General features: G+C 55.9%; 1 protein-coding gene across 3 annotated transcripts; it reads left to right on the top strand.

Annotated features, from left to right (window-relative positions):
• Positions 1-6,525: 6,525 nt before the first annotated feature.
• Positions 6,526-24,022, top strand: RIPOR1 (RHO family interacting cell polarization regulator 1). 3 transcript variants are annotated; one of them, XM_054710717.1, is made up of 22 exons: positions 6,526-6,620; positions 15,320-15,446; positions 15,567-15,719; positions 15,863-15,941; positions 17,140-17,163; positions 17,260-17,313; positions 17,451-17,603; positions 17,695-17,758; positions 17,854-17,897; positions 17,976-18,101; positions 18,517-18,665; positions 18,740-18,869; positions 18,951-20,594; positions 20,679-20,800; positions 21,547-21,679; positions 21,916-22,051; positions 22,175-22,336; positions 22,604-22,762; positions 22,892-23,088; positions 23,177-23,260; positions 23,373-23,463; positions 23,602-24,022. In XM_054710717.1, exons 2-22 carry the CDS (start codon positions 15,343-15,345, stop codon positions 23,697-23,699), a joined length of 3,906 nt encoding a protein of 1,301 aa, XP_054566692.1. In that variant the 5' UTR covers positions 6,526-6,620; positions 15,320-15,342; the 3' UTR covers positions 23,700-24,022. The 3 variants fall into 3 exon arrangements, with proteins under 3 accessions (XP_054566692.1, XP_054566691.1, XP_054566690.1); XM_054710715.1 differs by lacking the exon at positions 6,526-6,620 and adding an exon at positions 14,464-14,496; XM_054710716.1 differs by lacking the exon at positions 15,320-15,446 and having other exon boundaries at positions 6,600-6,620.
• The last annotated feature ends 2,345 nt before the right edge of the window (positions 24,023-26,367 follow it).

Raw genomic sequence — 26,367 nt, 5'->3', positions numbered from 1 at the left:
GGGACCCAACACCCTGAGGAGCCCACGAGGGGCATGAAGAGAGCCAGAGAAGCAGGTAGAAATGTAAGAGGAGCGGCCAGTGAAGCCAGAGGGACTTTCAGAAGAGGGAATGGCTCTGCCTCTGAATCCAACACTCCTGCAACAGTCAGAGGAGGGGAGGGCTGAGAAGTGGAGGGTCAGGGAGGATTTACAAAAAGTCTTCAGAGTGTGGAGGAGGTTTTAATGGTGGTGATGGGATCTGCGACCCAGAATGAGTGTAAACAGGGCTGTCACACAGGACACACTTTAGTGACCATCCATTAAGGGAAAAACTGCTTGGGGCCAGGGTACAACCCCTGGAGCTGGGGGTATTTTGTGCAGCCTGTAACTGCAGTGTGGATACTGCACACACGGTGGCGCCAAATACCAACGCTGTACTTGGGCTTGGCTGAGGCAGGGCTGGGGTCAGTTTGGGGATCCTCTGCCCCAGGGTCGCCATTGGATGGTGGAGGGTATTGGCAGATGCCCTTGGCTGGAACCCTCCCCACCACGATGCCCTCCAAATCGCAGTCAGAACAGTTCTCCTAGCGGTAGGAACTCAGAAATAAATCACACGCCACACACTGCAGCCTTTGTCAGGAGGCCCCTCCCCCGTTCTGCAAAGGTCCCAGGGGAGCAGCTCATCCCATGATCTGGGAGGGGCACGGACGTCCCTCCCACTTGTCCCTTAGGAGAAGGGAGTCAGGAAGGAAGGAAGGACGCCTGGCCCAGCCCGCAGGACACAGTCACCCCACACCAGCACCACCCTGCTCAAAGGTCCCCCTGGAGGCCAAAGCTGGATCAGTCGGGGCCAACGACAGGCACAGCCCAGCCTGAAGCAGAGTCCCCAGGGAAGTCACCTGTTGAGCCTGGCGACCCTGAACTAGAAACTTACACCTACCGAGTGCAGGAACCCGCCTGGAAATGCCTGAATAAGTAATGGCCATGTTGTCTTTGCAAACCATTCTTTAGTATAAGCAAACACAAAGAAAAAAAATAAAACCAGGTGAAATAACAGTGCCCAGAGATGGTGGCTACTGCTGGCACGGGGATGAGCCTCCTGACAGCTCTCAGGGTCAGAGGATGCAGGTTTGACCTGAGGAGACTCCTGCTACAGATCAGGCAGCCCTTCCGGTGTGTTCTCCACTCCGTCTCTACTGTGTTGAGCACCTTTCCCTACTCAGATATAAAACCCTCTCTCCCTACCCTACCCGACCTGACCCTGCCCCCTCTGAGACCTCCTTTCCACATGACTCAAATACAGCAAGCTCAGCTTCGAGATGTTGGCCCCTGCCCCTGCTGTTCCCTCTGCCCCTGCTGTTCCGGGTTATTCAATGACCGTTTCCTTCTTGTTATTCAGGTCTCAGCTCCGATATCACTGTCTCTGAAATCAATAAAAATACATTTTTTAAAAAAGAAAAAGAAAAACACCAGCATACACCCATCACCCAGGCCCCAAACCCTGGCATCATCTGAGCTGTCTCCCACTCCAGACCCCACATCCCATCAGTCACCCAGCCCTCCACCTGCCTCCTGCACATCTTTTATTTATTTTTATTTTTAAAAATATATTTTATTGATTTTTTACAGAGAGGAAGGGAGAGTTAGAAACATCGATGAGAGAGAAACATCCATCAGCTGTCTCCTGCACACCCCCTACTGGGGATGTGCCCGCAACCAAGGTACATGCCCTTGACCGGAATCAAACCTGGGAACCTTGAGTCCACAGGCCGATGCTCTATCCACTGAGCAAAACCGGTTAGGGCTCCTGCACATTTTTCAAATGTCTCCTTCTCTCCATCCCCTCTCCAAGGCCACCATGACCTTGGCTGGAAAATAATAGCAGCCTTTTTCTGCCCTACTTGCCCCCTCCATGCACTGCCTGAGTGACCCTTGTAAAGCACACATGTGACCACAAAATTCCCCAGCTTAAAGCCCAGGTTCCCCATCACCGAGGGTAAAATTCATGTTCCTCAGCCAGTTCCCAGGGCCTCTCATGACTGGCCGCATCCCCAACACAGACTCACACAATTCTCCATCCATATTAAGTTCTTGTTCCTGCCAGCAAGAGAGGCTGCTGCTCGTTCCCATGCCTTAAACTCTACTGCATTCTCTGCCCTAGACACTCCTCCAAAAACCTATCTTCTGCCTGCCTATGGTGCCCCAACAACTTGCCATGTTAAGGCTCCTTCCCTACAAAGCCTTCCTAACCAGCGCTCTCTCTCTCTCTCTCTCTCTCTCACTCTCTCTCTCTCTCTCTCTCACACTCACACACACACACACACACACACACACACGTGCACACAGACACAATCATGATCTCATACACACTCGGTGACACAGAAGGTGCAGAGACTCTGGAATGTACCTGCCCTGATAGTCAGTGAGCCCCCATGGGCAGGGACCAGGTGGCCTCACCTCTGCCCTCCCACTTTTGATCCCCTCAGGGCTGAGCACACAGCAGGTTCCTCAAATGCCTGCTGAATACCTGGTGAATGAATGAGTGAATGCTGCACACTCTATCTGAGGCCTGGGCCGCAGGCACAATAAGGGACAGGCTTCATTCTCTCCCCTCACAGAAAGCTGGGGGTGAAGTTGCATAACAGAGGGCTGTAGCCACGGGGCCTGTGGGTGGGGTGTGGGGGGCCTCCATTTTTCGGGGATTTGGGATTTGAACTGCATTACTTCCAAAAATAGAACTAGTTGTGCCATAGATGAGGACCCAGGGTTCTCTGTAATTCTCACCGAGCTCTGCCATCTAATAGAGGAGTTTTTTTTTCAGGCCAGAGCCTATCCCTTCAAGAATATGAACTGCTCGAGGTAGGAATGGCGATGACTGGAGGTCTGCCCCAGTTCCCCGCCCAGTGTCAGTCAGACTAGTGCTCAGGGAGTGATGCCTGGCTCAGAGCTCAGCTCTTTAGGACTCAGTGAGCTGAGGAGCTCAGACACCACCCCTTCCTAATGACAAGACCATGGAAAGGCCCTCCCTTCCCTGAGCCTCAGGTGACTGTTCTGTGAAATGGGTTTCCTCTGTGTCCTCCTCGCCTGCCTCACAGGTTGTTGGGGAAGGCACCCTGTGGGCCTCAAAGGCTGTTTCTCACTCAAGGCCTCTGGGCAGGCAGAGAGGTAAAGGCTCAGGTGTCCATCTGCTCACTGCAGCCCCATCCATGCCTGGCCCTGGTGGTCACAGGTTGGGGAGCCTGGCCTGGTTACAGAGAAGGACAATAGGCAGCAATGGGTTCTCAGAAGGGGTGAGTGGGAAGTCAGAGGACACAAGTCTTTTTTTAAAGTATATATATATATATATATATATATATATATAATATAATTTTTTTTTATTGATTTCAGAAAGAAATGAAGGGAGAGAGAGATAGAAACATCCATGATGAGAGAGAATCGTCAATTGGCTGCCTCCTGCACGCCCCCCACTGGGGATCGAAACCGCAACCCAGGCATGTGCCCCAGCCGGGAGACCGGGAGTCTAACCGTCTAAATGTGACCTTCTGGTTCATGGGCTGACGCTCAACCACTTAGCCACAACGGCTGGGCTCTACTTCCTTCTTTCCCCATGAAGCCCAGTGACTTCCCCTCAGGCCCAGGTACTAGTTGTGACAATGCAGAGACGTGGCCAGACACAGGACAAAGTGATTAATTGACTATGAAAGGCGAGGGAATTATCCATTAAAAGTGGGAATGTTCTGGAAGTACAGTTCTGGAATTCCAGACTGAGAAAGAGTTCCACAGTCAGCACAGGAATGGCACAGGGACACCTATGCCACTGCCACCCAGGGGCCAGCATGCTGCCCAGCCCTGAGTGCTCAGTAAGTAAATTAATAAACAACAGAGTACTGGTAGTGGGAGGTGAAGGGGGGAGGGAATGAATTTGAAACATATTAAGGAGGTTGAATTAACAGAACTAGGAGGCTGAAGGAATGTGGGGGTCAGGGAGGAGGACATCAGAGTTCATGCATTTACTCATACAACTCACTCATTCAAAAAATATTTTTTTAGCTGAAACCTGTTTGGCTCAGTGGATAGAGCGTCGGCCTGCGGACTCAAGGGTCCCAGGTTCGATTCCGGTTAAGGGCATGTACCTTGGTTGCGGGCACACCCCCAGTAGGGGGTGTGCAAGAGGCAGCTGATTAATGTTTCTCTCTCATCAATGTTTCTAGTTCTCTATCCCTCTCTCTTCCTCTCTGTAAAAAATCAATAAAATATATTTTAAAAAAAATAAAAAATATATATTTTTTTATTGATTTTAGAGAGAAAGAGGAAGAAAGAGAGGGAGAGAGGAAGGTAGAGAGAGAGAGAGAAAGAGAGAGAGAGAGAGACATAGACTTGCTGTTCCACTTATTTATGCATTCCTTGGTTGATTCTTGTATGTGCCCTGACGGGGGATGGAACCCAAAACCTTGGCATATTGGGACCATGCTCTAACCAGCTGAGCTACCCAGCCAGGGCACAATATTTCTTAAACTCCCATTGTAGCCAGAAACAGTGGTGACTAGGATTTCTATTGCTGTTGCCCCCACACAGCCTTGAGACCTGCAGTGAGGTAGGTTTAGGCGCATGAGCACACATGGGCATGCATGCTGCCTGGTGGTAACGAGTGACATGAAGGCATGAGTCCACAGGACATGGGGACCGATAATAACAAGGAGAGGCTGTCTTCAGAGAAAGTGGTCAGAGGATGCCTTGCTGAGATGATTTTATTTATTTATTTATTTATTTATTTTAAATATATTTTATTGATTTTTCACAGAGAGGAAGGGAGAGGGATAGAGAGCTAGAAACATCGATGAGAGAGAGACATCAATCAGCTGCCTCCTGCACACCCCCCACCGGGGGACGTGCCCGCAACCAATGTACATGCCCTTGACCGGAATCGAACCTGGGACCTTCCAGTCCGCAGACCGACGCTCTATCCACTGAGCCAAACCGGTTTTGGCCTGAGGTGATTTTAGAGATGGCAGGAGCCAATGGGTGTCAGTTTTGGCAGCTCTGGAGAGGTCCAGTATGTGGCTCAGCAGTGCTTTGTAGACATGAGGACAAAGGAAGAAGAGTCCCTCTGGGGAAGGTCATGAGATCTAGTGGGTTGTCCAGAAGCTCTGGAACCGAAGAAGGCTCTGGGCACACAGGAAGGCTTTGGATGGATGGAAGCCCTGAGACTGGATTATATCTTGGGGGGGGGGGGGAAGAGGGGGGAGATAAAGAATCCAGTCCCTGGAAACAATCAATCCCCAGGCTTAAGGACTACAGAAAAGGGAGTGCTGCTGACAAGGGAGATGAAGAGGAGGGGCCGGAGAGCTGGGAGAAGGTGAAGTGTGTCTCTGGTAAGAACTGATGAGGGAGAGGATGTCAGTGCTGAGGGCCTCTGTGTCCCCCTCCCCTCCCCACCCCCACCTCTCAGGAGTATATTCAGGAACCTCTTTTGAAGAGAGAAACATCCCACACACCTGCTTCCAGGGATCGAGCCCACAACCCAGATATGAGCCCTGACTGGGAATCAAACCAGCAACCTTTTGGTGCATGGGGATGAAGCCCAATCAACTGAGCCACACCAGCCAGGGCTGTTCAGGAACCTCTTAAAGTCCCTCAAACCACTTCTGGGTGTGTCTGTGCTACCTCTAAAGGTGAAGGACTACAGAAGTAAAGCCTGATGGTCCAGGGGCCCAGCCCAGAGCATCCAGGGTGAAGAGGGCCAGTGGTGTCTCATTGATGGGAGGGGTGGGGGAGTGGAGCTGGCCCTTGGACACCAGTGTGGGGTCAGCTCTCAGCTCCACCTCAACCCGCTCTAGTGGAGAGCCAGTCAGTGTTCCAGACCCCTCATGGGAAAAGACTGGGCTCTGGCCCCGATGGCCAACATGTGCCCAAGCTCAGACAACTCATCCATGTTAAGAGCAAGACCTAAGACTCCCAAGCCGTCTTACCCAATGAGTGGTGACTGCCTCGCTTGGCTCAGAGCCCAGATGGTGGCAGGGATACCGAGGCTGGCCCAGAAGACATGGCTGAAGGGGTCCTATGGCTAGGATTCAGGCCTCCCTGTTCCCCTTTTGAATCTGCCCCTGATTCCTTCCTCTAACCAACCCAACCCAACAGTGGCCGCCCCAGGAACTGTTTCAGGCGGTCACAGATTGGGGGGTGGGGGAGAAGAGGTGCTAAAAGTCTCTAGAGGTCATGGAATCTGAGGAGGGGACCAGCAAGTGGGACTCTCCAAAGAAGCCGGTTTTGGGGTATGAGTGGGAAGCAATGGGACTGCCTTTGCGAGCGGTTCCCTTAGAACCGCCCTGTTGCCGCCGATCCCGAGCGCTCTCGCCACCCTGACGTCCTCCAGGGTCCCGCCTACCCGCAAGCTGGTGGACTCCGCGGGCCACCAGCTGCCCCGTTAGCCCAGAGGGCGGAGCCAGCAGTGGGCGCCTTCAGGGGTGCCCGAGCTGCGGGAGCGCAGTGGGTGGGGCCCAACGGGCCGGGGGAGGAGCGGGGCTGCAGGGCGGCGGGGTGCTGGGAGAGGCGGGCGCCGGCCGCGGCGACAGCGGCAGCTGCGGTGCGACCAGGCCAGGCAGCGAAGAGAGCGCGAGGTCCGCGTAGCCCAGCTCAGCCATGTGAGTGTCCCCGCCGTTTCCGGGAGCCGTGGTCCGAGTGGGGGCCTGGAGCGGCGGGTCCGATGACCCTCCCCCATCCCCCCCATCCCCAGCCAGCGCCGCCCCGTAGGTCCCGGATCTGTTGCCCTGGCTGCGGCCCTGTTCCACATCACTCCATACCCGGGCCCCGGGCCGCGCGGTGTCGTTCCTCCCCTCCCCCTGGGCGCGGAGGACGCAGCTTCGCCCACAAAAGACGTCGCCTGCGGCCCTACCGCGCCCGGAGCTGCCTCCTTCCAACCCACAGCAAGTCCCAGGCGGCCGGTGCCCCAGGGCTCTGGAGTGGGCCAGGCCTGAGGGCGGGCCCTGGGCGCCAGCCTGGGACCTGGCATGGTCGCTTCCCGGGAGCCCCGCTGCCTTCGCCACTGGAGAGGCTGAGCTAGGAATGGGGAGGAGGCGAAAAGGGGTCCTAGTCGGCCTCCAAGATGAGCTCATCTTCCCGGCCCCACCGACCGACCTAAGCCGCTTTGGGGCCTGGCCCGAGGTGTCCTAGCCTGGCCCGGGCTTTCCGCCCAAACCTGGTGCGGCTGAAGCCGGAGAGGATCGCCCCTGCGCGGTGGGAGAACAGACCCTGTCCCTGGAAATTGGAGGCTGGTGTGGGGTCTCTGCAAGCAGCCAGGCCTGAGCACCCTGCAGAACCGGTTTGGGGAAGGGGCTGCTCACCAGGGATGAGTTGGGTCTCAGTACCCTCCTCTCTCCGGTGAGGCCTGAGTGCAACTTCTGGGATTGACCCTTCCAGGCCAGTTCTACCGGGTTGCTCCTAAAGGATGTTCAGGCTGGCTGGTGAGCACATTCTATGTGCAGTCCAATATAACAATAACGGTGCCCCAGGCACCATCAGTGGGGCCTGGCCCTGGGTCTGTAGTATTCAGCTCCCGCACAGTCTTCTTGGAGGGTTCTGACAATCTGGCAGATGCAGAAATAGGCCCAGAGAGGTTAAGTAGTATTCTCAAGGTCACACAGCTGGTTTGGAGAGGTGGGAATTAAAATCCTTGCCTCTGCACGTACTATCCACCTCCGTGGCAAGGAGGAGGACAGGCGGGGGAGGGGGGGGGGGGGGGGGAATGAGAACCAGAGAGTGAAATACAAAATACTCCAGCAAGACACTAGGAGGCTTGACTTCGCTCCCACTTCAACCCTCACTCTGGGTCCTGGCTGTTGGGGCAACAGCCAGAGAGCTGGGAGCCTGAACTTGAGTGGGGGAGGGAGGAACACGCAGGGTGCCAGGATGGTTCCTCCGGGGTGGAAAAGCTGGCGGGAAGGGTGCCGCTGAGTCAGGGCAACCCCTCGCAGCGGCTGGGACTCCACGCCCCTGGCCCCAGGAAGCCGCTAGGCTTCCAGCATGAAGCCTGCCGGCCGGGGAATGTGACCAGCTGACTAGGGAGGGGGCCGGCAGGAAGTGAGGCCACCGGGCTGCCTCCGCCTGGTTCCGGGGTGGGGGGTCCCAGGCCGTGCTGCGCCCCTCGCCCTCCCTGCTCCAGCAGTTTGGCATGACGTCAGCAACCGGGTTTGGGGCATTGCCATGGAGACGGGGGCAGGCTCAGGAGGGATCCCATTCTCCCTTGCAGCCCCCCTCGCCCAGATTATTTTTAGCTTCTGTTTACCTCAATCGGGGCTGTCGTGGCTGGGCTGTGGGGCGGGGCTGGACTGGGACTTCCAGAGGCGATTGGCCTGGTTTGATTGGCTTGGCAAACCGCTGAGCTGGCCGTGCAGGTGGTGGGACCTCCTGTCTCACACAAGTGCACAAGTTTGGGTGTGTAGAGGGCATTGGGGGTTGCAGGATCTGGAGTCATGAAGGTGGCCAGAGCTCCCCTGCAGGCCCTGTCACCTCTGGGACCTGGGTTCTTTCCCATGTCCAGAGCAGACTTCAGGGCTGGTGTCAGTCCAGAGAATCCACTGGCTCTTGTCAGCCAACCCCCACCAGTTCAGGTGGTCTGTCTCCCTTAGCTCAAGGGATTCAGTTCTTTCCTTCCCCGCAGCAGAGGGAGATCCTGCCTCTCCACCCCCATGAAATGGTCACTCAGATGGATATGCCAATAGTCACTTGGGAGGAGTCTGGACCAACAGTAACACATCCTGGTCCCTGTGGGACTAGGGGGTTGGTGGCAGCAAAGCCCGAGTCAGAGAAAGAAAATCGATGGGACACCCAGCATGCTCTGAGTCCAACCCACCCACTCAGTTCCAGAACTCCAGGGGACCCCCACCTTGCCCCATCCCAGGGAGTAGAGACTTACTTGCTGATATGAGAAAGTGGGGAAGGGACAGGGAAACTTGTATGTGGGGTCTGGGAGTTAGGGTAGGCCAGACTTGAAATCTACCCCTCCAATAGCTCAGGATCTGCTGTTCCTGTGTCTGGGCAGCGCAGTTCACTCAGCCTCCCCCCCTGTCCCCCATTCAGCTCCCCGCCTCCTTCATCGTCCTGGTGCAGGCCCAGAGGGTACTGCAGTGAGCCAACCCTACAGGCCCCAGTCTCCAGAATTCACAGTCTGGTTGGAAGACAGACCCTAAAGGAGAACTGAAGACCTAGTTATGTGGCCTCAGGGATCAGAGGGAGAAGTTATGAGATACCTAAAAGGGGAACCAACCCCAGGCAGACTTCCTGGAGGAAGAAGTCATAGGGGAAAGACTTGAAAAGGGAGAGGGAATTGGTCAGGGTGAGAATAACTGGAAGAGGGTATAGGAGCGATAGGGGGCTGCTGCTCAAATGCTGAAAAGCCTTGCAGGGATTGAGAGAGAATCTCAGCAGCTGGAACAGAAAGACCATGGGGGGGGGGGGGGGGGGGGGGGGGGGGAGCAGGGGAATGTGAGGGGAGTGATTGAAGGTACCTGAGGGAAGCAACAGTCTTGTGGGTCATGTTAGAGAGTCTGGACTTCATCTTTGGAGCAGGAAGTTACCCACGGATGTTTCACAAGAGTCAGAATAGAGGGACATTAAAGATTTAGAGTCCTGAGGTCCGGCCTCCTGAGTTTGAATCCTGGCCCTGCCATTTACCAGCTGTGTAATCTTGGGCAGGTTAATAATTGTTAATAACAACAATGAATATTTGTGTGTTTTCAGTGTGGTAGTGTGTCCACCCCAATTTCCCTACCTCACATACAATTCTGCCTTCCCCAAACACCCCTTATGGAGGAAAGTCTATCATTTCATTCCCCCAATAGCCCTGTGACCTAGCTGTTGTTATTATTATTGTTAGCCTCATTTAACAGATGGGTGTATCCAAAGACCAAAAAGGTGAAGGAATGTCTTGCCCACAGCCAGTTAGCCTCCGATTTCTCATCTGTGAAATGGGACTAATAAGACGTACCCCATGAGGTTGGTGCTAGAATTAAATGAAATGATGTTTGTCAATTAAGCACAGTGTAGTGTCGGGCCTATGGAAAGCACTAGATAAAGCACAGTTTTTGGCATTGTCAGGTGACTGGAATTTTAAGGAGAGCAATATTGTTATTGAATAAACAACAGATCAACCTGTCCCGTGTGACTAAGTGGTTAGAGTGCTGGCCTGTGCACCCAAGGGTCACGGGTTCGATTCCCAGTCAAGGGCATGTACATTGGTTGTAGGTTCACTCCCTGCCCCTGGTTGGGGCACTTGCAGTAGGCAACCAGTTGATGTGAGAGAGACACATTGACGTTTCTCTCCCTCCCTCCTGTCTACTCTCTCTGAAAAGCAATGGAAAAAGATCCTCAGGTGAAGCCTGAACTGGTTTGGCTGAGTGGATAGAGCGTCAGCCTTGGGACTGAAAGGTCCCAGGTTCAATTCCGGTCAAGGGCATGTACCTTGGTTGCGGGCACATCCCCAGTAGGAGGTGTGCAGGAGGCAGCTGATCGATGTTTCTCTCTCATCGATGTTTCTAACTCTCTATCCCTCTCTCTCTCTGTAAAAAATCAATAAAATATATATATTTTTAAAAAGATCCTTAGGTGAGGATTAACAACAACAAAAGGAATGGATCATTACGAATAAGAGTGGAGATGGGGAGTTCATTAAGAAGCTGCAGTAGGGTTCTAGGTGAGAGCTGGTGTAGCTTGGACCTGAATTCTACCTGTTGGGGTAGAGGAGAGGGGGCAGGATCCAGAGATGGCAGAAGTAGGTGGCTTGGTGGATGTGGAGGGTAACAGAAACTGAGGCATCCAGGATGACTCCTAGTTTCTGTCTCATGGAACTGGGTAAATAGACAGTGGAGGAAAGTGGTGAATTCAGTTTGGGAACTACCAAGTCAGCACATCCCTAATTGCCCACTCTGCATTGTCACTCAGCTTTTGGGAGACAACAGGCAGGCAGTTGGATATACAGGCCTGAGGCTCAGAAGAGCAGTTTGGGCAAAGGAGAGATAAGGAAGCTGGCAACATTTAGATGGCATTGAACTGTGGGAGGTGTACACAGCCCAAGGGTGGGAAGAATGAGCCCCACTTGGGGATGGGGAGAAAGACAGATCCTCTGTGGGAAAATAAGATGTGCAGCCAGAGAGATCGGTGGTAAACCAGGGGCATGTTGCCTCTTGAAATTCAAGGGAAGGAAGGGCTTATGGGAGAGGAGGAGAGCCACAGAGTGAAAAGCTTTGCGGAGATCAAGCAGAATAAGGACTAAACACTGGACACTGGATTCAGCAGCAGGGAGGCACTGGTGACCTCATCCAGACCAGTCAGGGGAGTGGTGGGTACAGAAGGCGGTCCAGGATGAGAAGAGGAGTGGGTGGTGTGGAGAGGAAATGTAAGTACACATCTCTTCCGTAAACTTGTCTCTGAGAGACTTAAGGGGGAGGGGGGTTGTTAGAAAAAAAAAAATAGGTCCACAGAGGGTCTCATTTCTTTTTGTAGTTATTTATTTAAAGTCAACTTGATATTGAAATATAATATGCATACAGAACAGGCACATTCAGTGGTACAGCTCGATACATTTTCACAAGGGAACACAACTACATAGGATTAGGAAATAGAACCCAGATTAGGAAATAGAACATCAGCACCTCCCTGGAAGCCCCGTGTCCCCTTCCAGTCACTATTCTCAAGGGTAACTACTATTCTGATTTCTATAACCATAGATGAGTTTGGCCCATTTCTGAACTTCGCATCAGAGGAGTCATACATATATCCTCTCTTGTGGTCTTGCTTCTTTCACTCAGCATCACATCATGTCTGTAAGATTCATCCATATTATTGCATGTAGTTGTATGTTTATTCTTTTTGTTGTAGAGCATTACATTATCAACTGATGGCCATTTGGGTAGTTGCCAGGGTTGTTTTCTTTTCTTTTCTTTTTTAAATATATTTTATTGATTTTTTACAGGGAGGAAGGGAGAGGGATAGAGAGCTAGAAATGTCGATGAGAGAGAAACATCGACCAGCTGCCTCATGCACACCCCCTACTGGGGATGTGCCCGCAACCAAGGTACATGCCCTTGACCGGAATCGAACCTGGGACCTTCCAGTCCACAGGCCGACGCTCTATCCACTGAGCCAAACCGGTTTCGGCCTGTTTTCATTTTTTATGTGCGAGTGACTTGCATTTGTTTGAGGCCTGTGGAGAAAGTCTGAAACACTCCTCTTCTATGAGAAGGGACAGAGATGACTAGGATTTCTCCAGCAGGAAATGAGAGCCCGGCCGAGGTTGAGAATTGCTCTGTAGTTCCAGCCCAGCTGCTGGGCCAAGGCCTCTGGCAGCTCCTGCCAGCCTGTGTGCAGGTGCAGAGAAGTCAGGGAGTCAGGTTGTCCAGGGTTGGCTTCTGCCAGGTAGGAGAGAAGCACAGAGCACTGGGGATATTAGCAGCAGGCGAGTGACAAGTCACGGCTGTGGATTCAGGCTGGGAGAAGGGTGTGCAGGGAAGGTAGGGAAGAGAAGGTAGGAGGGAGCTGGCAGAGAGAAAGAAAGCAGAGGCGGATTGTGAGCTCTGTGCAGGGTGGTGTCTGTGCAATTCCGGCTGTATCTCCAGTTACTGGCACATTCGGGAGTCATATGGGCCCTCTTCCTGGGGTGGGGGGCAGTGCCCAGGGTTGTCATTCAGTGAATAGTTGAATAAATCAGCTGAGAGCCCAAGAGGTCTCAGGTAGAAGCAGGTGAGGTGGGGGTGACGGAGAGTCAGTGTGGTTGTGATTTAGGAAAGGGGCATTCTGGAGCCAGGTGATAAGGCTGGGGTGTTCCCATGGCTGGGGAGCGGGTAGCTGAAGGATGCAGCGAGGCCAGTGTTGGACAGGTAGCTCACTGAATGCATATTTGCCGATGTAGGGTGCTAGCACCCATTTTTCAAGAAGGGAACAGGGGATAGCATTTCTCAAACTGGGGTCCTTGGACATCTGGCATCTGAATCTGTAGGGGGCTGGTGGGCTTATTGGAAATGTAGATGCCTGGGTGCAACAGAACTAAGCATCAAGGAGCAGGAGTGTTTGAGATGGAAGAGCACCTGCCCCTCTGAGGACATGGGATGCCCAGTGGACCCTAGGCATGGTGGCCTCTATCCTGATTGGAAGTGGACAAGGGGTTTTCTTTTATTATTTTTTTAAAAATTGATTTTAGAGAGAAAGTGAGAGGGAGAGAGAGAGATAGAAGTATCAATGATGAGAGAGAATCATTAATTGGCTGTCTCCTGCATGATCAGCGATTGAGCCTGCAACCTGGGCATATGCCCTGACCGGAAATCGAAATGTGACCTCCTGGTTCATAGGTCAATGCCCAACCACTGAGCTACCACCTCCAGGCAACAAGGGGTTTTCTGGATAATTTTTTTAAAAAAATACATTTTATTGATTTTTTACAGAGAGGAAGGGAGAGGGAATAGAGAGCTAGAAACATCGATGAGAGAGAAACATCGACTAGCTGCCTCCTGCACACCCCCTACCGGGGATGTGCCAGCAACCATTGTACATGCCCTTGACCGGAATCGAACCTGGGACCTTTCAGTCCGCAGGCCGACGCTCTATCCACTGAGCCAAACCGGTTTTGGCAACAAGGGGTTTTCAAAGAAGAGTTACTGGGCCAGGAAAGGGCTCACACTAAGGGGATTTGGCCCATGGGAACTGGAGGCCAGGAGGATGGGGCTCCGCCCTAGGAAGCAGCTTCTGTTAGAGAGGAGGCCCTGGCTGGACAGTGGGTTCTCTTGCCTGGGACCTGGGGTGGTGGGGAGGGAGAGTGCCCAGATTGAGCACCCCCTCTGTGGGTGATGGGTGGGGGACGGGGTGCATGGGGCTGTACCCTGTACTTTCTCTGCTTCCTTCTCCGGGCAGTGACACAGAATATCCCACACTGTTAGCTCCTTTCCCTTCTCAGCCTCTCTGACCCCTCATGTTCAGCGCCTGACTGTATGCCCATTGGCACAGCCCCTCCACTCAGCTGCCACTCTCTAGCCTTCACACTCAGAACCCCAACTCTCAGCCCTCTGTGTGTTCAGCCCTTTTTCAACACGCCTCAACAGCCACTCTGTGAGCCCCCTATGCCCAACTGCGCCCAAACCACCCGGCACTCAGTGTCCTCATTCTATTTATCCCTCCATATTCACGGCTTAACTCCCTTTACCCACACTCCTGATCCCACCCGTGAAGATCCCCGCCAGTCCCCTCTCGGAGGGGAACCCCCAGTCACCCCTCCCAGAGGCGGGGCTGGCCGAGGCCCGGGTGCCCCCCTGGTCCGCCCGTCCCGCCCCATCCCGGCGGGCTGAGTCAGGCGGCAGGAACTGGGCGGGGGGCGGCGCCGAGAAGAGCTGAAGCCCGAGCCAGTCCCTGGGAGCGAGCGCGGAGCCCAGCCTGGCGGGCACCGAGTGGCCCTGGTCCGGCGGGGACACGGGGCGTGGGGACAAGCGCGGGACGTGGGGGGCTGTCCCGGACCTACCATGAACACCAAGAAGAAAGGTAGGACCCGGCCTGGGGCCGCGAAGGCTCAGGGGCTAGCTCCACGGGGTGCGGGCCGGATTCTGGGGGCTAGGGGTGCGTGTTTCTCCGGAGAGGGGTGGGGGTCCATGGAAGATCTCTTCCCTCTAAGGGCGCGGTCGAAAGCGTCCGTGACTCAGTTTCCAGGTCTGAGTCGCAGGAAAGTGAAGGGGGCGGGGCATTTCTCGGCACTGCCCCCCACTCTGGGAATCCCCCGGCTTTGGGCGCCGGGAGGGCTCTGGCGTCTGGGCGCCTGGGAAGCGATGGGGGCTGGAAGGGAGCAGCTTACCCGGAGCGGGCGGGTCGCAGGAGCCAAACCCGCGCCGGCCGGGCCTGTCGGGCAGCTCCGCTGGGCTCAAAGCGTGCACCCCGCCCCGCCAGGTGACCTCCAGCGGCCTCACAGGGTGCGGGCGCGGAGCTCCTGGTCCACTTTGGGGGGAGATCAGGGGCAGGGCTGCGGAGTCTGCCCCGCCCTCGGGTAAACAGGCGCTTCCGCACATTCTTCGCGCGCCCCGCCCCTTTCCTGCCCCTTCCCAGCCGGAGGAGGGTCCCCGCGCGACCCCCCTTCCTGCCCCCTGCGGCGGGCGGAGCCTGCACCTCTGCAGGAAGTGGGGGCCGAGCCGAGGCCACGCAGAGTCCAAGGCCGAGACGCCCGAGGCAGCCCTGTCATTAGCGTAGTGGCCGGCGGGGTTGTCGGACTCCCGTCGTCAGGCCGTGTCCGCAGGACTAGGATACGGAGGACGGGCCGCGGAGTGGGGGTTCAAGGGCCCGATTGGCGCTGGACACTCGCCCTCGCCACCCCCAGGGAGCCCCGCGCGGACTCATTCCATGATGTCCCTGTCGGTGCGGCCGCAGCGCCGCCTGCTCAGCGCCCGGGTCAATAGGAGCCAGTCCTTCGCAGGCGTCCTCGGCAGCCACGAGCGGGGGCCCAGGTACGCAGTAGAGGGGGGTCTGATGGGGGTCAAGAGAGTTAGACTGGGTTGGAGCTGAGTGTGCAGTGAGGGTTTGGGGGATTCCTTCTTGACCCTTTCTGAGTGCAGCCTCTTCTTCAGGAGCTTCCCGGCCTTCAGTCCCCCGGGCCCCCCACGGAAGGCCCCAGCGCTCTCTCGAGTGTCCAGGATGTTTGCAGTGGCGCACCCAGCCCCCAAGGTCCCGCAGCCAGAGCGGCTGGACCTGGTGTACGCTGCGCTCAAGCGGGGCCTGACGTAAGCAACTCGCTCCCTAGCCCCCATCCTCTTTCTGCTAGTGGGAACCTTCCCCAGCCTCACACCCTCTCCCCACTGCCTATACCCTGGGCAGCTGGAGGCTGTAGCGGTAAGATAATTTTTGTTGTCACCCCTTTTCCCAGGGCCTATTTGGAAGTACACCAGCAGGAGCAGGAGAAACTCCAAGTGCAGATAAAGGAATCCAAGAGGAATTCCCGCCTGGTGAGTGAAGGGTTGACAAGGATGCCTTGGACTACTAATGCTTTTTGCCCTTGTAGGGGGGCGGGGGGGGGGGTGGGGCGGGGGGCTGGGGAGGGCCAACCCTGGGTGACATCAAGGCTGTTTTCTGGGATGACTTGGTCTAGGTGTGACTAGAAAAGGGGATATTAAGAAAGGTTGGGACCCTGACCGGTGGTTTGGCTCAGTGGATAGAGGGTCGGCCTGCAGACTGAAGGTCCCAGGTTCAATTCTGGTTAAGGGCATGTACCTTGGTTTCGGGCACATCCCCAGTAGGGGGTGTGCAGGAGGCAGCTGATGGATGTTTCTCTCTCATCGATATTTCTAACTCGCTCTCCCTCTCCCTTCCTCTCTGTAAAAAATCATATATATATTTAAAAAGAAAGGTTGGGGAAGTTTCTATCCCCACATTCCCCAGACTGCACTTTCTGCCTGGGACCCAGTGCTGCCCATGTGAGCTTCCAGTGGGGTGGGTGGACCCCCACAGACATGAATAACAGATTATATTGTAGTGGTATTGAGGGAGAGCCATGGTTCTTCCTAGGGAACAGCTCAGGGCATCCCAAAGGAGGAAACACTTCTGCTGGGTTTTGAAGGATGAATAGGAGTTCCCTGGTAGTGGGAACCACGCATGGGGAGCACAGAGCTCCCTTCCTAGGGGTTGCAGGAAAGGGAGTGGGCTAGGGGAGGGACCCCAGGGCAGAAATGGTGGGAAGGGTGCTGGAGGGGTCTTGGGGACCATATCTTTGTCACCAGTACCCAGCAAAGTTCAGGCATGTGGAAAGGTTGGTCAGTCCCTGCTTTGACTGGAGTGGCTGTGGATTGTGATGTGAGGGGGAGGAAGGCTGTAAAGGAGAGGAGCTAGCCCGCTAGCTCTAGCCAGTTTGGCTCAGTGAATAGAGCATTGGCCTGCGCCCTGAAGGGTCCCAGGTTTGATTCCAGTCAAGGGCACATGCCTGGGTTTGCAGTCCCGATCCCCAGTAGGGGCTGTGTAGGAGGCAGCCAGTCAGTGATTCTCTCTCATCATTGATGTTTCTATCTCTCTCTCCCTCTCCCTTCTTCTCGGAAATCAATAAAAATACATTTTAAAAAAAGGAGAGGAGCTAGATGGGTCTGAGTAACAAGTGCCCTGCTGGAATACATACTATACCTTCTAAGTGCTCCCTCTCATCTTCCCCTGCAGGGCTTCCTGTATGACTTGGACAAGGTGAGTGTATAGAGAATGGTGTTGGAAGAGGTTGGCTCATGGGGGAGGATAAAGGGCTTTGGGCCTCAGGCTCTTCCTGACACACCTCTCCCCCAGCAAGTCAAGTCCATTGAACGCTTCATGCGACGGCTGGAGTTCCATGCCAGCAAGGTACATATGCAGCATGCATGAATACATGTGTGGGTTTCGGGGTTGGTGTTTTAGGGAGATGGGGATGCTAGGCCCTGGGTGAGCAACTCCAGTAGTGAGTCTCAATTCCCCCACTGCCACTCCACTCACCTGCCCAGATCGACGAGCTATATGAGGCATACTGTGTCCAGCGGCGTCTCCGGGATGGTGCCTACAACATGGTCCGTGCCTACACCACCGGGTCCCCAGGGAGCCGTGAGGCCCGGGACAGCTTGGCTGAGGCCACTCGCGGGCATCGAGAGTACACAGAGGTGAGGGATGGGTGCCCAGGAGGCAGAGGCTCAGGGTATGGGAGAGTGGACTGATTGTTGACCCTCTCCTGTCCCTGCCTGTCCCTCCCAGAGCATGTGTCTGCTGGAGAGTGAGCTGGAGGCACAGCTGGGAGAGTTCCATCTCCGGATGAAAGGTACTGAGTGGTGGGGGCAGACCGGTAGTAGGGAGCGGGAAGTGTGTGCCTGAGACCCCTCCCTCAATATGGCTCTTCTTTTCCTCCACTCCCAGGACTGGCTGGCTTCGCCAGGCTGTGTGTGGGTGATCAGTATGAGGTATGAGGATGTGCAGGGAAGGGCTGGGATGGCAGGGTCCCAACACCAAGGGCTGTCTCATCCTGCTTATTCCCTTAGATCTGTATGAAATACGGGCGTCAGCGCTGGAAACTACGGGGCCGCATTGAGGGTAGTGGAAAGCAGGTGTGGGACAGTGAGGAAACGGTCTTTCTTCCTCTGCTCACGGAATTCCTGTCCATCAAGGTTAATGTCTCTGCCCAGGACCACAGGACACATGATCCTGTAACTCCAGGACCCTGTGAACCCCTTTTGACCCGTACAACCCTGTGACCCACCCCTCCTGGCTCCATGGCCCTGTGAATATGTGATGCCATGATCTTCTGACCCTGTGCCTGTTTGACCCCCCAAGTCCCCATGAGGCTGTGATCCCCATGACCTCAATGACTCTACAAAGTCAGACCTCTCTGATCCCCATGCTCACAGGGTGTTTTAGGCTTCCACGGCCCTATTACCCAGAGAACTCCAATCCCTGCAACCTCCGCATGACCCCATGACCCTGTGACCATTGCAAAACCTCTATGCAAATTCAAACTTTTGATCTCCCATGATCTCATGACCCCTACACTCTGGTGACCCCATGATGCATTCTTGGCTATAGGTGACAGAGCTGAAGGGCCTGGCCAACCACGTGGTTGTAGGCAGCGTCTCCTGCGAGACCAAGGACTTGTTTGCCGCCCTGCCCCAGGTTGTGGCTGTGGACATCAATGACCTCGGCACCATCAAACTCAGCCTGGAAGTCACATGGAGGTTGGTGGGGTTGAGGAGCTTGGGGACAGGGCCAGGAGCCAAGGGCATCTGCTAACAGCCTCTTTCCTCCCCAGCCCCTTCGACAAAGATGACCAGCCCTCAGCTGCTTCTACTGTGAACAAGGCCTCCACAGTCACCAAGCGCTTCTCCACCTATAGCCAGAGCCCACCAGACACACCCTCGCTTCGGGAACAGGCCTTCTATGTGAGTCACAACCTGGGCTCAGGCCCCACCATCCCCCAGGGGTCTGAAAATGGTCCTGAAATGCCCTTTCCTCTCTCCCAGAATATGCTGAGGCGGCAGGAGGAGCTGGAGAATGGGACAGCATGGTCCCTGTCATCCGAATCTTCGGACGATTCATCCAGTCCGCAGCTCTCGGGCACTGCCCGCCATTCCTCAGCCCCAAAGCCCCTGGTGCAGCAGCCTGAGCCTCTGCCCATCCAAGTTGCCTTCCGTAGGCCTCAGATCCCCACCTCTGGGCCCACGGATGAGGAGGGAGCCATGGCCCCCGTCCTGGCCAATGGGCATGCCCCCTACAGCCGGACTCTCAGCCACATCAGTGAGGCCAGTGTGGATGCTGCCTTGGCTGAAGCTTCAGTAGAGGCTGAGGGCCTAGAAAGCCAGGGATCTAACCTGCCTGCACACCCAAATCCCACCCATAGGGAGCATCCTGGTCCTGTCCCTCTTGCCCGGGACCCTGACCATTCTGCCACAAGCCCCACTCTCAGTGCAACAGGCCCTGCTCCCACATCTACAGACCCTGTCCCATCTGTGTATCTAAACTCTCTTCACAAGGCTACAGACTCTGGCTCTCCTGAATTGCCAGGTCCCGCCCACACTACTTCAAGCTCTACCTGTAGTGCCATAAGCCCTACCAGCAGTGCTCCAAGTGTCACTCACACTGTCACAGGCTCTACCCACAAGCCAAAGCCCTCTACCCTCACTGCTACAGGCCCTACCCCCATGGACATGGGCCCAGGCCAGACCACCACCACAAGTCCCACCCACAAGTCAGTGCTTTCTACCCTCACTACTGCAGGTCATAGCCCCAACACTACAAGCCCAGTCCAGACCACAAGCCCCAGCCACACTGTCACAAACCTGACAAATATTGTCACAAGCCCTACCGTCAAGCCCATACTCTCTACCCCCACTACTACAGGCCCTACGCCAAGTGCCCAGAGTGCAGCCCAGCCTACCACAATGCCCACCCATACCACCACAAGCCCCACCCATACCACCACAAGCTCCACCCATACCACTACAAGCCCCACCCACACCACAACAAGCTCCACCCATACCACTACCAGCCCTAACCACACCACAAGCTCCACCCACACTATTGAAATCCCCACCCACACCACCACAAGCCCTACTCACAAAGCCAGTATGTCAACTCACACTACTGTAAGTCCAACCACCGATGCTAAGGACCCAGTCCAGACCACCAGAAGCCCCACCCACACTGTCACAAGCCCCACCCTTGTAACTGTAAGCCCTTCCACTTCTCTAGACCTTGCCACGCTCCCCAGCCCCTCTGCACACACGGACCCCAACCCACTGTCTCATAGCCATCCAGCTTCCACTCCCTGCACTCAGGCAGATCCCACAGCCCCAAGCACCTCCTACCCGAGCCCTGCCTGCTCCAGTTGGGAACCCCTTACAAGCCCTTCCCCAGACCCTCCAGAGCCCATCCTTCAGAACCCAAGCCCCCCTCCCTCACCCTTAACCCCTGGGCCCCAGCATTCAGACTTTAGCCTGGCCACGACTGCCCAGGCCCCAGTTCCAGGAGCAACAGGAGGAGCTGGAGACAGGAGGCTGGAGGAGGCACTGGGGGCCCTAATGGCTGCCCTGGATGACTACCGTGGCCAGTTCCCAGAGCTGCAGGGCCTGGAGCAGGAGGTGATCCGGCTGGAGAGTCTGCTCATGGTAAAGAGGGCCGGGCTGGGCTGTGGCAGCACAGGAAGGGCAGCCAGGCAGTGGCAACAGCTCTGACTCCCTTCCCAACCCCAGCAGAGGCAAGGCCTGACCCGCAGTCGGGCCTCCAGTCTTAGCATCACTGTGGAGCATGCCCTGGAGAGCTTCAGCTTCCTCAATGAGGATGAAGATGAAGACAATGATGGTCCTGGAGACAGGTGACGGGGCTAAGTGAGATGGGGTTAGGTGAGGGTGAGTGAGGCGAGTGCCAGGTGAAGGAGTAAGGCAAGGAAGGAGAAAGGTGAGGTGGGGCCAGGTGGAGCCTATGAGTAGTGAGTGCAGCAAGACTGGAAGTGGAGAGGAGGGGTGGACTTGCTTGTGGGTGCATCTGTGTTTATCCCTCCCATGTACTCCTCATGTGTCTTGATGCCCTGTTTCTAACCCCATCTATCCCTAGTGCTTCTGACCATCCTCCTCCTCGCCCCTGCAATGTCTGCTTCCCTCGCCAGTCTCCATCTGCTCATGAGCCCTTTCAGGCGCTCCCCATGGCTGTCCTGGAGAGCCTGGCCCCTCAGCTCTCTGTGACCAAGTGGCCTTTGAAAATTCCAAGTTGAGGGTCATACCCGGTCCCTCCTCCGTCTGCTGCTGCCCAGGTCACAGCCCTGTGCCCTGAGCCCCTTGGGCCACAACCCCTTGCATTTCACATTGCATAGACCATTTCACTTGCAACCCCACAGTCCTAGCTGGATGTGGCACAGGGCAGATGGACTCTGAAGACCACTGCTACCAACTGCTGGTCCCAGCCCCTTCCTCCTTCTGGAAGTTCTCCATGAACTTACCCATTGTCTGTTGTCTGTGCATTGTCTGTTCTTCCCTACTGGGATGGGGGGGACTTAATAAAAACACACTGGTGACCAGACGGTGATGTGTACTCCTAAGGTGGTTGCCACAATTTTTCTCTCAGGCCCCCAAGCAGCCTGGAGCCTAAGGCTGAAGACAGCCTCACCTCACCCAGTGCCCGCCCCCTCAGCACGGAGTGTCCAGCTCTGGACACTGCCTTGGTCCAGCACCTGTACTACTGCAGCCGCCTCCTGCTGGTGAGGCTAGTGGTCTTCTTCCCACCCTCCTTTTCCCTCAGAGAGCTCTCCACACCTGCTCTGAATTCCATTCCCCAATACCCCAGGTCCCTGGCATCTGGCTCTTACTGAACACCTCCCACACTCTGGCTCCCTCTAATCTCTCCTAATGCATGCTGGGACTTGTAGTCCCTGAGCTTCACTCTTCCCAAGTTCTACCTTGAGGTCTGAGCTACTTGGCCACCCCTATTCTCCAGAAACTGGGCACATTTGGGCCCCTACGCTGTCAGGAGGCGTGGGCCCTGGAGCGACTGCTGCAGGAGGCCCGAGTGCTTGAGGTGGTATGCGAGCTTAGCAGGCGATGGGAAATCCCTGCTACTTCTGCCCAGGAAGGTAAAGGCCCTGTGGGCTCTGGCTTGGTGTCTGCCCTGAAGCTCTTTCCTTGTTCTCCCCCACCTACACTTGTCTGCCCACCTGCCTACTCTGTTGCTGACTGTCTCTTGCACCTCCTCACAGTGGTGCAGTTCTCAGCCTCTCGGCCTGGCTTCCTGACCTTCTGGGACCAGTGCACAGAGGGACTTAGCCCCTTCATCTGCCCTGTGAAGCAGGTGCTCCTCACCTTCTGCAATCAGTATGGTGCCCGTCTCTCCCTGCGCCAGCCAGGCTTAGCTGAGGCTGGTGAGTAGGCTGCCTACCTGCCCCCTCTGCCCGCCCTTCTCAGATCCCCAGTGATGGGACCGCAGGGAAAGCCAGGTCAGCTCACACAGACGTGCTGAGCTGAGCACTGAGAAGAAATAGCAAAGGCTTGTGCCTTGGTGCAAGAGGACCCAGATGGGTAGGGTTTGGGCAAGGGGCCTCTGGATCTGAGCCTGCGGTGAGAGCACTCGTTACTCTAAGGGCATGGGTCCATCCAAACCCCGAGGTCTTTGGCACTGCTTCCCACAGTGTGCGTCAAGTTTCTGGAGGATATGCTGGGGCAGAAGCTGCCGAGGAGGCCCCAGCCAGGCCCTGGAGAGCAGCTCACTGTCTTCCGGTTCTGGAGTTACGTGGAAACCTTGGACAGCCCCTCTATGGAGGCCTATGTGACCGAGACCGCTGAGGAAGGTGAGGCAGTAGCCCTGATCACAAAGTGCCCAACACTATGTGTGGGCCTTGAGGTATGGATGAGGACATGAATGTACAGAAGACCCCACCCCAGGAAGCTGCTACATTGTTCCAAGGTCCTTCTTTCAGTGTTACTGGTGCAGAATCTGAACTCAGATGATCAGGCTGTTGTGCTCAAGGCCCTGAGATTGGCACCTGAGGGGCGGCTACGAAGGGACGGGCTTCGGGCCCTCAGCTCCCTGCTCGTCCATGGCAACAACAAGGTCATGGCTGCTGTCAGCACCCAGCTCCGGAGCCTGTCACTGGGCCCTGTCTTCCGGAAAAGGGTGAGAGTGGGGCAGGGCTCCCTTGAAGGCAAAGGCTGGGGTCCCAGGCTCCCAGTGTCTGGCTAAGTACCCTCCTCCCCTTACCCAGGCCCTACTGTGCTTCCTGAACCAACTCGAGGATGAGGACGTGCAGACGAGAGTGGCTGGCTGCCTGGCCTTAGGCTGCATCAAGGTGATCCCTGCCAACCAACTCCTTTATCTCCCCTGGGGGCTCCCCCAGCCCTGGGCCCTGGGCTTTTCCATCTGCTCCAATGGGCCCACCTCAGTGCTCCCTCCTCTGGTAGGCTCCTGAGGGCATTGAGCCCCTGGTGTACCTGTGCCAAACGGACACAGAAATCGTGAGGGAAGCTGCTCGGCAGAGCCTGCAACAGTGTGGTGAGGCTGGGGGATGAGAGTTATAGGTCAAGTAGAGTTCTGGGATATTTTGGCTGATGGGGGGTAGGGGTGAGATGGGGTGAAGGGTGGGAGGACCAAGGCTATGGCTACTCCTGACTCCATCCTTACTCATTGCAGGGGAAGAGGGACAGTCTGCCCACCGACGGCTAGAAGAGTCACTGGACGCCCTGCCCCGCATCTTCGGGCCTGGCAGCATGGCCAGCACAGCCTTCTAAACTCCCCACCCACTGGCTCTGTGCCACATCCCCCCACTTTCAGGGTTCACCAGGTGGCAGGGAGGGTGAGGGCTGGTTCCAGACACCCCTCCCCCACATATCCCTATCAATGAAAATCTAATATATTCTTCAGTTGCCCTTGGGGTTGGTAGAGTCAGTGCCTGTAGTCAAGTGCCTCCCAGCCTCAGCTCAGCACACTTGCCACAGATCAGTGCCCCAGTGCCCCGGGCCTGGCCATCCTGCCTCTGCCCCATCACCTCCCCTGGTTTTGTATTTTATTTACAGAGTTTTACAGAAAATAAAAAAGCAAAATGCCTTTCCTACATGGCCTGGCCGAGTGTACTCCTGAACTCCTGGTTCCAGCACTCGGTGGCTGGGGCCTTCCTGACATGCCCACACTCCAACTGTGACAATGGCATGTGCTTTTGCCCTGGAAATCTGGGTGGAAGAGAGCCCAGGTGCTGGAAGTGGGCTTGGAGAAGAGGGCAGAGAAAAAGGGAGGGGGCGTGTTGCTGAGGAGGATCAGCCTGCTGGCTGGGCGTGCTCTGGGCCAGGAAGCTAGGGGCCCAGGCTGGAGCCGAACCACGGAGTTGGCCTAGAGAAGGCCCAAAGAGTGCCAGTCCTGGGAATGGCTCCCTAGCAGCTAGCACCCTGCTGCCAGGAGGCAAAGAGGAAGGAGCAGAGAAAAAGGCGCGGTGGTGGCTGGAGTTCCTGGCCACCAGGGGGCAGCAGAACCCTGTCTGAGAATGCCAGGCTTCTAGATTTCCCCTCAGCCCTGGCAGCTTCCTACAGAGGGGACTGAGCACTAGGAGCTCCTTGAGGGCTGGGTAGTAAGCGAGAGGAGATCCTTGCAGAGGGGACGAGCTAGGGCCTGCGCAGCAGGAGACCAGGAAGGCTGCCCAGTGACCCTAAAAACAAATCCCTCCTCTACCCAAGCCACCTCCTCTCTGTAATAACAAACCTGACTGAACCCTGTGGCCCTCCACAGCCAGCTGACCTGTTCTGCTTTGGGAAGCAGGGTTCCAGGGAGGGTTCATCTCCCCAGAGGTGCTGCCTGGTAGGTGTGTTAACCCCAGAAGGCAAAGAGCTCTGTGGGAGGAACTTGAGGGTGGGGTGGGATTTCAGGATGGCAGGCCTGTTCTAAGGAGGGCCTGAGGGAGGCCCACACCCAAGGCTGGAGAAACTGGCCCTCCACCCTTCCCTTCTCACTCCAGAGCTTTCATTATCCAGGGGCAAGGGAGTCGGTGCACAGGCAGGGCCTTCCCCAATCCTGGAGTCCACTGTGACACACTGGGGAGTGTGCACCTGCACTCAGGCAGAGCTAATGAGGTGCCAACAGTCTTTCCTTGGGGGAGGGGGGGGGTGACCCAGATCCCCAGGGAGCCCCGCCCCCCAGTGTTTTGGAGCTGTGTATAAGAGGTTTGGCTGGCCCTTTACCACCTGCTGGGGAAGCCACGCTGAGCAGAAGAAGAAGAGAAAAAAAAAAAGAAACGGCAACAGGAAGGAGCACAGGAAACACCTGTGTGTGGATGCAGGTGGCTCACTCCAGTCGGGTGGGGTTGCGGGCAGGCAGACAGCCCTCAGCACTTTGGCACAGCTCTGCGCTCCCTCTGTAACTGTGAAGGGCGTCATGGGAGGGATGGTGTGCAGTTCAGCTTTTTGGGGTGGTGGGCTGGGATGGCAGAGGGTGGAGAAGGCAAACAAGTGATGGAGACCAAGCCCGCACCCAAAGCCGGCCACAGCTTGGGCCTGCTTCAAGGTCCCCTGCAGGAGGGTTGCAGTCCAAGAACCAACCCTAACCCCACTGGTAGAGCAGGACTGTCCACTTGCATCCAAAGCATAGCCTGTGTGGTGGGGAAAGAGGAAGTAAACACTGGCTGGCCGGGTTCCGGGAAAGTGCAGATGGGTGACTGGGCTGGCAGGAGTGCACACAGCTCAATCCACAGGAGAGGACAGCCTAGTCAAGAAATGCAGGGTGGAAAAATCATCCCAGTGGAGGGTCATCTGGAACTGTCACAGTGGCCCTATATCACTGCTTGCCAATGCTAGAAATGGATAGGGCTCCTAAGTTTCTATCCCCTATATGGAGAGTCCTCAGGCCACAGCCTAGTATTCAACCCTAGCCAAGGGTCAGGGCAGGTACTGTGAGCATAGCCAGGTACAGGTGAAGGACTGTCACAGCCAAGACAAAAAAGAGCCTTAATCCTTTGCCCCATCAAGCCTACCTAGCTTAGAGCAGTGTGGATCAACTGCTCAATCCCTCTCCATCAGCAACTTGAAGTCAGACCGGATGGCCTCCTACATCCAGGCCCATGCCCAGGTCTGCAAGATAGTAGAGGGCAGGGAGAGTCCTTGTCCACCCTCCTGTACAGCATCCCCTCCCTCAACACACACAGCTTCACAGGTGTCTCCCACAGGTCTTCCCACAGGGCACTCCTCACTCCCCACTCTGCTGTCACAGGTTCAGGGAGGCATTCATTCCTACTGCCCCACACTCCTTCAAGTCATCTGCCAGCTGATGGGAGGTTGATGATACCATCCGGAGTCAGGCAGCTGGGTAGGGAAAGCCTGTGCCCGCCTGTCCTGTGTAGCCTGTGCAAGCCTCTGTGGGGTGAACAGAAGGAAGTGGGCCTCCCAGGCCTCTGACACCCTAAGAAGTGCCCCATCA

Source organism: Eptesicus fuscus, chromosome 21 (genome assembly GCF_027574615.1).
Source record: "Eptesicus fuscus isolate TK198812 chromosome 21, DD_ASM_mEF_20220401, whole genome shotgun sequence".
NCBI classification, from domain to species: Eukaryota; Metazoa; Chordata; class Mammalia; order Chiroptera; family Vespertilionidae; genus Eptesicus; species Eptesicus fuscus.
Note: the sequence above shows the minus strand (reverse complement) of the source record. Positions and strands in the feature narration are given on the sequence as shown.

Bases quoted from the DNA above. Each gene is read 5' to 3' on its own strand.
- RIPOR1 (XM_054710715.1), top strand. The intron at 15,447-15,566 runs GTACGCAGTAGA...CCTCTTCTTCAG, and splicing joins AGCCACGAGCGGGGGCCCAG to GAGCTTCCCGGCCTTCAGTC. The intron at 17,164-17,259 runs GTGAGTGTATAG...CCTCTCCCCCAG, and splicing joins TCCTGTATGACTTGGACAAG to CAAGTCAAGTCCATTGAACG.